The sequence below is a fragment of the Labrus mixtus genome, chromosome 24 (assembly GCF_963584025.1).
Source record: "Labrus mixtus chromosome 24, fLabMix1.1, whole genome shotgun sequence".
NCBI classification, from domain to species: domain Eukaryota; kingdom Metazoa; phylum Chordata; class Actinopteri; order Labriformes; family Labridae; genus Labrus; species Labrus mixtus.
Window position 1 is genome coordinate 8944071 of NC_083635.1, and position 13841 is coordinate 8957911.

General features: G+C 44.0%; 1 protein-coding gene across 2 annotated transcripts in view; it reads left to right on the top strand.

Annotated features, from left to right (window-relative positions):
* Nucleotides 1–13841, top strand: part of LOC132959501 (interleukin-1 receptor accessory protein-like 1) — a 221972-nt gene that overhangs the window by 187552 nt on the left and 20579 nt on the right. For both annotated transcript variants that reach the window (XM_061032573.1, XM_061032572.1), the window contains exon 7: nt 7437–7569. In XM_061032573.1, coding sequence (XP_060888556.1) covers nt 7437–7569 — 133 coding nt within the window. The remainder of the gene's footprint in view (nt 1–7436; nt 7570–13841) is intronic.

Here is a 13841-nt window from a genome sequence, read left to right on the forward strand (position 1 = left end):
CCAGACTGAGGCTAGAAATAGCATGTCATTGTTCTCGTGCTTCTGAAAGTCAGCCATGCAACTGCCATGAGTCATAGCATTTCACCATTAGCAAGCAAACTGGAGTGTACACAAGCAACGCTGGATGGAGATCCTTTTTTTTTTGCGGTGCTGAAAACTTTCCTGTTTAAGGAGAGGATTCAGTCTGCAGTGAGGTTAGGAGAGAGTTGCATGGAGGCTTGTTCTCTCTGAAGGTAGAGAATACTTCATCTCCCCTGGACAAAAGATAAGAAAATAATTCATATGAAGTAGTGCTAAAGTGGGCCCAAGCTGAGCATTTCACCACAGGGAGCTTCAGCTCAGAAATGGGACTGCCGGGGGTGTGGGCACGCTTCAAAGATGACCCAGCAAGGCCTCAAGGAGTCTCTGCGATCCGTGCCATCCACTCCTTCCATTCTCCCATCGTGCATCCCTCTCTTTTGCTTCCATTCCTGTAACATTTTCCATTCTCCCCGGCTCCCTGGCCCTCCATCTGTAACTGAAATACATGGTGCTGCTTAGGAATTCTCTCGATGGCGTCGTCATTCTACGCTAAGCCCACCAGGAGTCCCTCCGCTTGCCTGCATCGCCCCGCACCAAAGCCCAGTAAGCGTTCAGGTCTTGTCATCCAATCCCTGCCTCCTTCTCCTGTTAATGCTCAGCTAATGGTCGCGATCAGCGTCTCAGAATCAGAATCAGGTTGGACAAAAAAAAGGCTGGGATTCTCACAAAGTTTTAACTGTTTCTGCTCCATCATTGTGACAGGCCTCTTTGACAAAGGCAAGAACACTTGAAAGTCTCCAAGGAGCTGTATGTAGTCATGAATTGAATCAGTTCCAAGATGGAGGAGTCCTGATTGACAGATGAGGAAACAAAATACAAAGAACTGATGCAGAACGATCGCAACAACCACTAAAGCCGTGATTGGCGGTGCACATATAGTCACAAAAAACATTCGGCAATCATGGGATGTTTTGCTTAAATGTGGTACAACCCGCTCTCCTCCATTCAACTTGGCATTTGTCTGATGTTTTGTGAAGTACCCTTTAAGTGTTTCATTAATGTCTAATTAGCTTTTCATTAGGAGAATTCAACTGTGACTCCTCGACGCAGGATTATAAACAACACCGGGTTGAACACAGCTCATGATTCCTCGCCGAAGAACATTGTATTATGAGGACATCGATGCAAAGAGTGGGTGTTGATCTTTGCAAATGTCATGCTCTGTTCCACAAGGCTCCAATTGGACTTCCCCAACCCCCCCCCCCTGCCTGTTTCTTTCCCCGCTGCCTTGTAGTACTCGACACCACCCCCCTCATATGATTTGTAGAACACAAATGTTACTTTCAAATCAAAAACGCTGAGCATTTCCGACTGATGATTGCCACGTGTTAACATGCTTATGAAATCCCGCGTTGTGTTCCTCTATATCTGCTTTACCTGCATTAATGAAGAGGACTGGGGCGGCAGCAGTTTGCCTGCTTAGCGGTAATGAGGTGCAATGCCGAGTATGAGTAACAGACGATTGACCATACGGGAGGGGGGATGTGGCTAAATTAATACCGAACACAGCGCCAGTCGACGACTGCCTTAAAAAAAAAAAGCCTGATTGGAGAGGTTCAGGCTGTAATGAACTGAACAAAGTGAATGCTGTAGCAGAGAGACAATTAAACTGCTGCATCTGGCGACAGCGCTGACGTGAACGGGGACCCAGCCTCGGCAATTACAGGCCTCCATCGCTTGCTTAACCCCTTCACTGCGCGGATGTTTTGCTGAAGCAGATGAAACCGATAATGTTCCCTCTCATTCAGAGCTTACAAAACGAAACAGTTTCCAGGAGTCGCTTCATGCCGTCCAGATGCCCCGCTGAATCTGGGAAACCCCCTTTCAAAACCATCGACAATCACATTACCCACTTAATAAGTCGCTCGCTATCCTGTTGATCACAGCTACAGGGAGATCCTCACATCCTTTAATGTAGAGCCCAGACTTTGATATTAGAGGGAATACCAATTAGACAGTAGAGTTTTCCACCATCGACAGAAGTGTCGATCTGTCATTGCTTCAGCTTTTAAAGCACAGACTGTTTATCTTTTCCAAAGCACACAGGCTAAGGCCTTTTAGATTTTAAGAACTTTTGACTCTGTTCTTTGATAAGTCTCGGAGTAAACACAGATGGGTAGGCGTTGATCCACCATGTGCTTCAAGGACAACTTCTCTGATCCTTGGCATCGATTCCCCAAGTTTCTTCTTCTGTCAAAGGGATGGACACCATTTTGTTTCCACATTCCCTCATTTGATGACAGAGAGGACAGACGACTTAGTTGTGTTGATATCTGATCCCCATGGCAACCTTCATCTATCTTTCTTGAACAAACCTGAGCTTGTGTGTCCTGTACTGAAGCATCTTTTAACTCTGCTGAGTGCTTCTCTTTTTCACCTTTCATGCCGTCAGGCTGTGAAACCTTTAGAGGAGCGTTATGATTGATTGGTGATTTGCAGCTCATATAACTCCTCATGTGTCTTATACTGTCGTCAGTAAAAACACTCAGCAAACACTTTGCTTCACCTGCCCACTTTCTTCTGATTGGCCGGCTCTCTCGTTGGCTTCTTTTGGGGGGGGGGGTGAGAAGAGAGAATCGGAGGACAACATCCAAGAAATCTGATCAACCTGAAATTGTCTATAAGCCTGTTGACAAAATTAGATTCTTCTCCTCTGCCACCCCCTGGTGGTGAAATTTACTACCAAACTCTGGAGTCCCTTTGCACCTTTAAGAAAAAGCTAAAGACCCAGCTCTTTAATGAACACCTACGACCTTCATGATACCGATGATGATGGTTTTGATGCTGATGAGAGCTGTCGATGTTGTGCTCTGCCTCTGGTCACTTCCGATCAGCACCTCTGGTCACTTCCTGTCAGCACCTCTGGTCACTTCCTGTCAGCACCTGTGTGTCCGATCAGAATTAAGGCCATTCGTTTGAACTTGCTTGTTTTCTTTGTTCTGACTCTCTGAAGTGCGTCTCTTTGGGTAAAAGCATCCGCTAAATGAATTGTAGAACTGTACTGTATAACGTCCTATGTGTTTTGCACACTGTACTTACACGTGTGTGTCAGACATTTTTGACAACTTTGGTCCGTAGACTTCGCTTGTGTTTGTGCATTTCAATAGTTGAGACACATTCCCGCACAAAGTTACTGTTCAGGAGATTTTTTGATAATTACAAAACCCTTCACAGCAGATGGGTTTGTGCTAGTTGTCACGAAAATAGTAGGTTTTAAATTTATTTCCTTTTTTCCTCCGGCACTCAAAGTATTTCTGAATCAATTTGATTTAATCAAAAGCTTTGCTTTCAGTATCTTCCAGGCAGCCATTTGCCTCTATTAGTGTCCATATGGTATTAAAGGCAGCCTGCGGAGAGCAGAAATGTGCTCACAGATTAGTGATCGTATGAAATGTGTGCTGTTCTCGTACAGCATTATTTATCGCTAATTGCCATCTCCTAAACTTGCCGTCCCACCAGAAACATTAAACAGGTAGTTATTTGTGTCCTCACTGCTATTAAGATTGCAAATGCCTGTTCCAAAAAAAAAAAAAGAAAAAACTCTGCAAAGCTGAGTCCCTTCCCTCTTTGAAGTATTAGCTCTGCTAGCTGCAGGGTTGATATATTCAAGGCTGTTAAAGCATAAAAAAAAAGAGGCTTCGCTACTGAAGAGCTGGATTGTTTGGATCTGAATGGGAAACAGCGGTAGATTAAGTCGACATGGATGGCGCACACACTACATGTACATGTACTGATCTGTAATCTGTGTAATCTTCAAGGCGATTGGATGCTGTCTTCACTCTGTGTGGGATGTTTTTCAGCTCTCTCTCATCGTGTGTGTGTGTGTGTGTGTGTGTGTGTGTGAGTCTCCTGTGCAGCTCTTTCTTTCTCCCTCACCTCACTCTCATGCCCTTTTACTCTCATGCTAGGCTACACCTCCGTCATGACGTGCACGCAGACGCAGAAATGCACACGTGCCTCGTCTTTCTGCGTCTCCTTCCCTGCTCTGTGGCACTTTCATGGTTTCATAGCATTCTGCTTAGCCGTGGGAATCTTCTGCTGACGCCTCCGTCCTGCAGCCACGGCGGCAGGGAGAGATGCTCCAGAGGCGAACGGAGATAAGAGAGATGAGACAATCGCATTAAGCCTCACTTTACCCCCTTTCGACCATAGACCAGGGGGCTGCGCTCTTGAATCCTGGTGGAACATTTCCCCCCCTCTACCTCTGCCCGTGCAAATTAGCACGCCGTCGTTAAGGGAGAAACATGCACAGAAGAGGCCCCCTTTTGGAACAAGTGTAGGGAAGCGACACGGCGGCTGATGTCGGCACGGCGGCGGAGCTGTCAGAGCGACAACACAACATGCTGTTTGGATGCACGGGTGAAGCCTCTTGACATCAAAGGTGGCACACAAAAGGATCTGTGTTTCCTCTTACTGTTGTCTGCACCTGTCAAAATGGGCTGCTTTGTTTTTTTAATGTGCTCCTCCTGCAAAAACGTCTCTCCCCCCCACCTTCTTTGTAGCACCACAGAGACCCCTGGTGGAGCTGGGAAGTATCGCAGTGGGGGTGTGTATATATATATATATGTGTCCAGAAACACTTTCTCTCCTGCTTCTTCACCCACTCACAGCTGTGGACAATATTTCTGGTCCAGCCGTGAGACAAGATGCAACAAAACGCCGTCCACCTACTGGGGGGGGGGGGGGGCTTCTTGAGAATCTGCAAACCAGATTCTCCCTGTTAACGCTTTAGCCATCATCTCAGCTCCGAACTCACGCATGCACTAGAGGGCCAAATTAGAGCAGGCCTTGGTAAAATAAAATCCCTATTATCTTTGAACTAGCAAGTACCCAATTATACGCCGCAGTTATCTCCCATCTCACAGACTTCTGAGTCCTCGCCAAAGGGCCAATGAGCAAGGAGTGCTAATGAAGAGATGCTGAATCACCTTTTTTTGCCTTCCTGGACGCACAACTTGGTGGAGGCTCCTTGATCATCTGCGGCTTTTTTTTTTCTTCTTCTTGTGTGTGGATCAGAGTCATTCCCAGGCTTTGATGATGTGGTTCTTTTTTTTTTCTTCTTCTTCTTCTTCTTCTTCTTCTTCTTCTCCCCCCCCCCCCCCCCCCCCTCAGAGCCTGTCGCAGCGCAGGCCACACACTCATGGATGTGCCGTCGGCTCTGCAGCATGTGTGCGATAAGAACGAGAGGTCTCTAATCCAAGGCAGAGAGAGAGAGAGAAACAGCTTTTAAAGAGGTTTATCTTTCTGCAGTCACATATAGGCTGTGTTTCGGAATGAGCCGAGCACAGAGAGGAACTCCTGCTGATGTGAAAGGCAGGAGGTTCGACTGCTGTTATGTGTGCACTTTTAACCCCTCTGATCTCACGGTCTCCATCGTCCCCGTGTGTACAGATACATCTACCTCAAGTGTCTTGATAGCTGACTCTTTACTTCCTCTTCCATTCTGTTTATCTTACATCTCAAACACGTCATACACACAGTGACTAGCCATCGATGATAGCGTAGCATTGAGCCGCTGATTAGCCACTTAAATATCCGAAGGAATCGATAATAATAATTATGCTAAACTTTTCAAAACAGGGTTACAAAGTGGAAAAAAACAAACAGAGAAAGGTGAGGAAGACAATGATTAAACACGAGAAGCTAAATAGTGGGAGATTATGCAGCAGGGGTTCCACAAATGAAGGAAATAAAACCGATTAAAACCAGCAAGACAATCAATGAAGAAAGGAAATAGTACAATGTAAAACCACAAAAAAAAGAAACATTCAAACAAAGGAAGCAGAGTCAAACCATAAGAAGAGAAAAGGAGATAAAAGGTCAGAGGTCAGAGCTCGCTTTACAAGTTAACAGTAGTTACAATAAAGGCTGAAACAGGAGTGACGGTAGTTAGCTCTTAGCTGTTAGCAGTCGTGAGCTAGTTGATGGTGATGTGACCTAATTAAGACAAAGCTTGTTTTCCTGCCAACATATTCATCAAACACAAGTCAACAATATGACAATTTTGACTCCCACTTTGTCTCAGATCAGGGACAGTATGGAAGAAATAGAAATGCTGCGATTACTCTTGACAGTGATCTAATCTCTGTGCTGCAGCATTGACCTCTTCTGGCCCGAATCATCCTTTATTTCCTCCTTTCAGGCACAATGAAACCAAGTTAGCAGTGGTATCTCGCAAATGTGTTCAGTGGACCCCAAAGGGCAAAACATTCTCTCTCATTGTGGGATGCTAGCAGCAGCATATGACGCTGGTGTGAATGTTTTCTCTCTTGTAATCAGAATGAATGCGTGGCCTCTTCAGTGCAATTGGCTGTCCTTAAAAGCTCTGCCATACTTTTGTGTTTAAATTTTCCCAAAGTACTTTCAGCAGCACCCAGTGATTGAAACTTTAAAGTCTGGTCTGACAGAGAAGGGAGGGCTGCTGGAGAGTGTAATAGCTTTTATGAAGGTACAGCAGTGCCTTGAAACCGGGTTCAAGAGAGTGATTTAAAGTTGAAGAGGCCATCAGGGAATTGGGAAAAAAAAAAAGGGTCAGGGATGGTTTAAGACGGCGCCTCTGGAGACGTTGATGGTTTCAGGGACAACATTAGTGGGTTTTTTTTTTTTAGGGGAGTCTTGAAAGAGAACATGAGTAATTATGGGCTGCACATGCAAGTGTAGGTGTTTTTATCATTCATCTAGTTCATATATCCGCCAATGGAGGGACCGAGGGAGGCTGCCGGCCCATTTTTTGACGCATTTGGAATGTGACGGATGTTCCTGCTGCTTCTTCAGCGGTGAATGTGTATGAGTGGGATTAGTTACTTCTGATGGTCACTTTACATAGCAACCTCAAGTCCACTTATCCTTCACCATTACTGGTTAAAATGGGAAAACAGAGTTAAGAAAATGTACAGACGCATGTCCGTTTTGGGCTTCCTTTAGTATCTTCAATGAATGAACCCCCATGAAATACATTCAAGACAACCCTGGCATGTGTGCAAACATACAGTAGCAAACAATGAATGTATTATTAACGGGAGATGGTTTTCCATCAGAATCACTTCCTGGCAGACAGAAAATGAGACTGAGGCTTTGAAGATGATATCGTCAAATTGTGGCTTGAAATTATGTTCAATCACTACATAAAAGCATTGGCGACGGCAAAAGTTTTTGTGCAACTTCATTGTTTCCTTGTTCCTCATGCTGTCTTTTAGTTTCTAGTTTTCCTGCACATTATTTCACAATATAGTCTGTTGTGGCAAACATGTATTGTTGGTGTGTATGTCACATAGTAGGGTTGGACAAGCTGCAAAATAAAACGCCACAGTTGTTTGTCATGCTTTAAACTAAATATGCGGCGTTTTGTTCTGCAGGAAGTCCAGTCAACCTGACGTGCCGAGCCTTCTTTGGATACAGCGGAGACGTCAGTCCACTCATCTACTGGATGAAAGGAGAGAAGTTCATCGAGGATCTGGATGAGGAACGAGTCCAGGAGACTGACATCAAGTGAGTCTTTACGCAAACTCTCAGTTGAAAGCCTAATTATGAAAGGTTATCGCAGTTCAAGGGACAAAACTAATGCAGCATGTGAGTCTCTGGATTGGGTGAAAAAACCTGTTGTTATCTAAACAGTGCTTGAACAGCACATTATAACAAATTCATGAGCGACATCTACTCTTTTCAAATGCAGAAGCCTGACGCTCAACTGGTAAACACCGATTTAAACCCAGTAACCACGACCATGCGACCACACATCAACACGCAGGAACAATAAAAGGAACCCTTCACGACCGAGCTATCATATAAATGATATTCATGAATGTTTTATGTGGCTGTTTAATAATGTAGACAGCGATGCATTCTTTATCATGTGCAATATATTTGCACGGGGCAGGCTTTGCTCCATCAGCGTGCATGACTTCGCACCGCAGTCTGAGTGGAGGCCGAGACAGCTGATTGGACGCCCAATTGGAACGTCCGCGTTAGCCTCAGATTCAGTTGGGTGACCTCCATCTTTTGGATCGCACTCATCCCTGCAAACAGATATCTGTTTATTCCAAATTCAGGTTAAAAAAAACCAAAAACAAATCCAACAGCCAGGCACGCATGTTGCCTGAAGCCTGTTTAACCATTTTGTTTTTTATTTTCCGTTAACATGCAGCTTTCTCCGCTTGAGGTGATTATTGTTTGATATTTGGAGAAATTAAACGTCATTTCTGTCTTGGTAACAGCTTCAGGTTATTACAAAATTGCATGCAGCCTTTATCCAAATGACAAGTTAATGTTTTCAGATGGCAACATGGATAAAGTAAAAAACAGGCAGACATTGCCAGCCATACTGCTGGCATTTCTAAATGTGTCTGCATACAGCTGCTATCTCAGCTGTGACTTGACTGACTGACAGGAGCAAAGCAACACATCGACCACATACTCGACACATATCTTATTTCTAGATGAGGATCCGATCTTCAGGCAGTCGATCGCCATCAAAGACAAAGCAGATTGCTCGTCCTCAGATAACCCTCTGCTCTGAAGGGAAATTAATCCTCATCAATAGAGATCTCTTCAGCTTGTCAATACTAAACATGTAAAACATGCTGACGCACATGTCTGGGGGGGGGGGGGGGGGGGGGAGTTTTACTATTTCTTTCATAGAAACAAGCACATTTTGGTTCTGAAAGTTCCCGTAAATGCACACAGACTTGTTGATTCTTTTGTCAGATGAAGCGAGAGCGCTCTAAGCAGCACAGGAGTATTCCCAAAGAAAAGAGGATTATGAAATATATTACATGAGAAAATGAATCAAATAGATAGAATTCAAAGCAAACGGGGAAAAAAGAATGTTGCTTCAAAATTAACATAAAGTAACTGAATGTCTGGTATTTGTGCACTGATTCGATCAGCGGCTCCCAGACATTGTTAAAAACAGGAGCCACAGATAATCCACGATCGAGTTTCAGTGTTGAAGATGATCTTTTTTTTTTTGTCCACAGAGAATTGAGAGAATAAGGTGGAGGAGAGGAAAGAATATCAGAATTATTCTAACTAATGAAAGAAACGCACACATTCACACAGCCCTCCATGTCCTAACAACTGTACTTCTTTGACGGGTTCTGACATATGACTAGAAAGTCCCTGTTGTCTACAACCGCTGTCTAATGAAAAGGTTAACTGTAAGCAGCGTGACAAGGCTCGGAGTAGAGTTAGCGGTCGCGCCGGCGACCTGGCATTTGGAGATGTCTCTGTTAGCCTTCTTGCGCGCTTCTTCCAGCTCTCTGTTGTGAAGGACACCAGGCCAATTAGAGCCTACAGGATTTAAGGAGGTGGTGGTGGTGGTGGTGGAGGGGGCGGCAGGTGGTGGCATTGGATGTGTGCTATAATAAAGATGAGAAGGGAGAAATGTGAAGAGCTTCTCAGATGCAGTAACAAGCATGCTTTCATATGATAGTCAAATGAGATAACAAGCCGAGAGATCAATACTGTGACCCTGAGCTTCTTCTTTAAAAGCCAGTGTTTATGGACTTTTGTGCAAACAGTGGGTGCCCACAGTGTGTGCACATTCAAGTTTTTCAAGTGTTTATTTGTGATGTGCGCCTCCGCATGACACCGTCTCCCTGTGTGTTTTTCTTTCTTTATTTTATTTTTTGTTCCCATTTGAATGTGCACCACTTCAAACCCACTCCCTGACATCATTCCATGAGCTCTGAGCTTTGAAATGGAAATTAATCACACAGGAGTATTCCCTCCAGGGTTGCCTGTAATACATGAAGTGGAGCCTTTTTTTTTTGGCACAATGTTTTCAGCCGCTGAGATTCCGGGTTGATGTGAGATTTTTTTTTTTCCCGTGGCTGCAGAACAACACGACATGGGTTTTTAGAGGTGAAGTCCCAGCATGCAGTGCGGACATAGAGGCCGAGCTGTGTCGGTGTTTAAAACCAGAGGAAGTCTCAGTCCCTGGTGCACGGTTGTGCACCACCCTTTTGAGCAGCAGTTCAAGTGTAAAATCTCATTTTTTAACTCCAATTAATTCGCTAACGGATATATTCATGGGAAATCAGGGAGCTTAAAAAAGTCCAGCAGGCTTCATCTGCATATTAGTGCTGCAAAACAAGTAGCTTTTTAGCATTTTACAGGCTGGCACTGGAGTGATACAGAATGGCTGAGGTTTATGCATGAATGATTTGATGGTTCGTTGGAAACATTATACAACAGTGGAGGACGTCTGTATCGTGATAAACTGTAAATTTGACCCTGTTTTGCTTGTTCAAACAGACACTGATCAGCTGTCCAGTAACCAGGAGCCTGCTAGCTTAGCTGAGCAGAAAACCCCGGAAACAGCTTGAGTCGCTCTGGTTAAAGGAAAGATGTTATAAGAGGTTCTTGCTGGCAGATGTTTTTGCCTTTGAGAACATACAAGCGAGCTGTTTGCCCTTGTTTTAAATCCTATGCTAAGCTAAGCTAACTGCCTCTAGTTTCAATATACAGACAAGGCAGAGGTAATGTTCTTCACATCAGCCTTGGCATAAGTTTTGCATCTGTTGAAATAAAAATTGAATTATGGTTATTTCTAAGGAAAGAAAACCGCTGTTTTAAGCCCCTCTTTCCTGGTCACAGTTTTCCCACATACCACTTGACCTTCGCCTTTAGCTACATGCCACGTTCCCAGTTAACCTATATGTTGTTTACAGGTCGGGGGGTCTCAGCAGCATAGATGTTTTGCACTAAAACTAACTTTTTCCATCTCCTGCAGGGCTTGTCCGTGCACTGCCAGTAGATACATTCTTCAAAGTCTTTGGGGTCTCCTCGGTTCATCATTCAGAACCTTTAGGACACGGCCCCTAGGACATCCTGTATACCAGATAATGCTGCACTCAGAAACCAAAAGTGGGGGACAGAAGATTCATGTATCAGAGAATCAGGAGGGCTAGAGAGTGCTGTGTTGGGCTGTCTGTCTTTTTAAGTGAGGGTTAGTCTTTGTAAATCTGTAACGCATTAACAGGTTTGTATTATGCACTCTTAGAATCATGAGCCACTTTGACCCGACCTCAGCAATACTATTATAATATTATCCCCACTTTGGGATGAACTTGGGAAGTGATAGCCTCCCTTGTCTCTTTGGTCTTTGAAATGGATCCCACGAGTGTTGGCGTGATGTCATTTGCAATGCTCCATATCCATGAATGATGATGTCATGTGAAGGGTTCAGGAGACCTCTGTTCTTGTAAGTCACACAAATGAATCCTCACATGCATGCACAAACACAAAGGTCCCCCCCCCCTTCCCCTGTGAGCATTCACTAACAAGTATGATGGAGTCTTCTTGCAAACCAGGATTGATTGATTTTTCCTCTACACCTACAGTGCTCGCTGTGTGTTGAGTCACACATGGGCGCCACCTCTTTAAAAAGCCATCAACATGGATCTATATTCCAACCTTGTGTGGCCTCCGGGTCTCCGCCTGACTGGCCGCACAATGGAGAAGGATGAGTGTTTGGAAGAGCTCAGGAATTACACAAAAAGGCTTGAACAACTTCCGATTACATACATACACAACCGGCAGAAAATCTCTGTGCTCTCCTGCAGGAGTACTTCCTCATAATTCGTTTTTTATGAAGCAGCTAGCTACACGAGGATTGCCTCTAATGGGTCTTCTTTGTACTCACTCGATTAAAGAAAATTCACCAAGTGTGATATTTTCTCCGTGGGATATCAGTTATTAGAAGCACTTTGTGACGCTAACGTAAGATATTGCCATGGTGATTGTAGTCAGTCTTTACCCTCCCACCTCTCCACACTCTGCTTTGTTTAGTCCGTCCATTGATCAGTGAGAATTACATGAGTTTTTGTATTCAGATGCCCCGCGGCACCCAGCAGATGAATGCCCAAGTGGCACTTTTTCGCGCTATAAAACCCCATGCATCATTACACCGGGCTTTGAAATAGCTGCAAATTTGGTAACCTTAAAAAGATAATCTGCTCATTCATCATCCTTGCTTTTGCTCGGCAACCCAGCAGGAGAGATTCGGCTCTTTTATCCATCCTTGTTTTTCCCTACTCTTGTCATGAGGGTTTGTTAAACATTCTTTCGGCAGCCTTAAACCAGAAGGAGAAGGTCTGTATTTTGTAAAGGAGTTCCTTTTAGGCCGCACAACAGTTCCAAAATTAGATTCCAGGAAATCATTTGTTTGCTCAAATATGTAGTTGTTTTTAACAAATCCATCCATCCATTTTCTTCTGCTTATCTAAGCTCCAATACAATCTATGCTAGTTTGCTCAGTATGTTTTTTGATGGCAAGTGGCCTGTTAGCTTGCGATGCTAACCCGGCTAATATTATTTCCTAGTATTTCATAATGGCCCTGCAAAATGCTCCGTCTTTGCAGAAGCTTACAGACTCTGATGTATGTCTTTGGGTGTGATGTGAGAGGGTGTCACGCTTTCTTTTAAGCCTCCTCAAAGGCTCTTCTTCTGCTGCACATGTTGAACATTACACCTGCCAAACATCAGCATGTAAAGACACGGAGTTCCAGAGTTGAAAAAAACATCATGGCAAACTCAGGAGTTGCTTTTTTTTTTTTTTTCCTTCCCACTCTTTAACTTCAATGAGCACATTTAAAGTCAGAGTCTAGACACTGAAATAAACTCTCTCTCTCTCTCTTTCGGTGTCATATCACCTGAATCTGTCGGTAAAAGCTTTTTAAAAAGCCAGCAGCAGGCTGACAAAAGCCACACTGTCTGACTTCTGAGATGGGAATGGCTGCAGCGTTAACCACAGATTGGCCGATAACAGCCGCACTCCTGTAAAGAAAAGTTTACTTGATACCTCCATTTTTTTGTTCTGAAATGTTTCCGCAAATTTTGTCTAGGGCCCGACCGATATGAATTTTTGGGTCCGATGCCGATATCAATATTAGGGAGAGAAAGAATCCGATATCAATATATTGGCCGATATCTTTCATAGATCTTTGCGACAAAAGAAGCCAATACCAGTCACTGGATATGTTAATATCGGCAGATATTATCGGCTGGAGGATTAATCGGTCGGGCTCTAATTTTGACACTTAAACAGGCCTTTTTGACCATCTTGATGCTCCTGTTACTGCTTATTTAAATGTAAAGGACTTAATCATAGAACAAGCTGCTCTTTAGATAATTAACTCAACACACACTGTTGAGTTTTCAGCAAAGAAACCCAAGCATGTAAGTGTCTTATTGTCCTTGCAGTGCAGTTACAGAGATCAAAAAGTCAAAAGCAGAGCCTTTTAGTCTCTTTTTGCGTGTTTTGTTGTGGGAGTAGAAGCATAAAAATCTCCCCCCCCCCCCCCCCTCCTCTTCCCCACAAAGAAAAAGCGTCTGAATTCAATGCAACAAAAGCATCAAAAGGTTGTTTTTGCCTCTCACTAACCCTCGTGGCTAAATGTTGTGTGATACGTCAGCACTGCAGAGCATCATGACAGTCACACTATTATCCCCGTACCAACATGTCACAACCGATACACATCAAGAGCTTTAGCAAGTCAACAAAGGAGGGTTTCTTTTTTCTTCAGGACGGGGGGGGATCTGTCATTACTCGTATGATGCAGACTCTTAGTCAGTCACGGGCTGTCACATCCTAACTTTTGTTGTGTTACTTCCATCTAAATTAAAGAGGACATATTATCCCCCTTGTCCAGCTTTTCAAACAGTCCCCCTGTGCTCTAAATTAAACATCTGTGCTGTGCTTTGGTCAAAATATAACATGAATCAAGCACCAGAGGAGGTTTGTGACCCTGTATAAACCA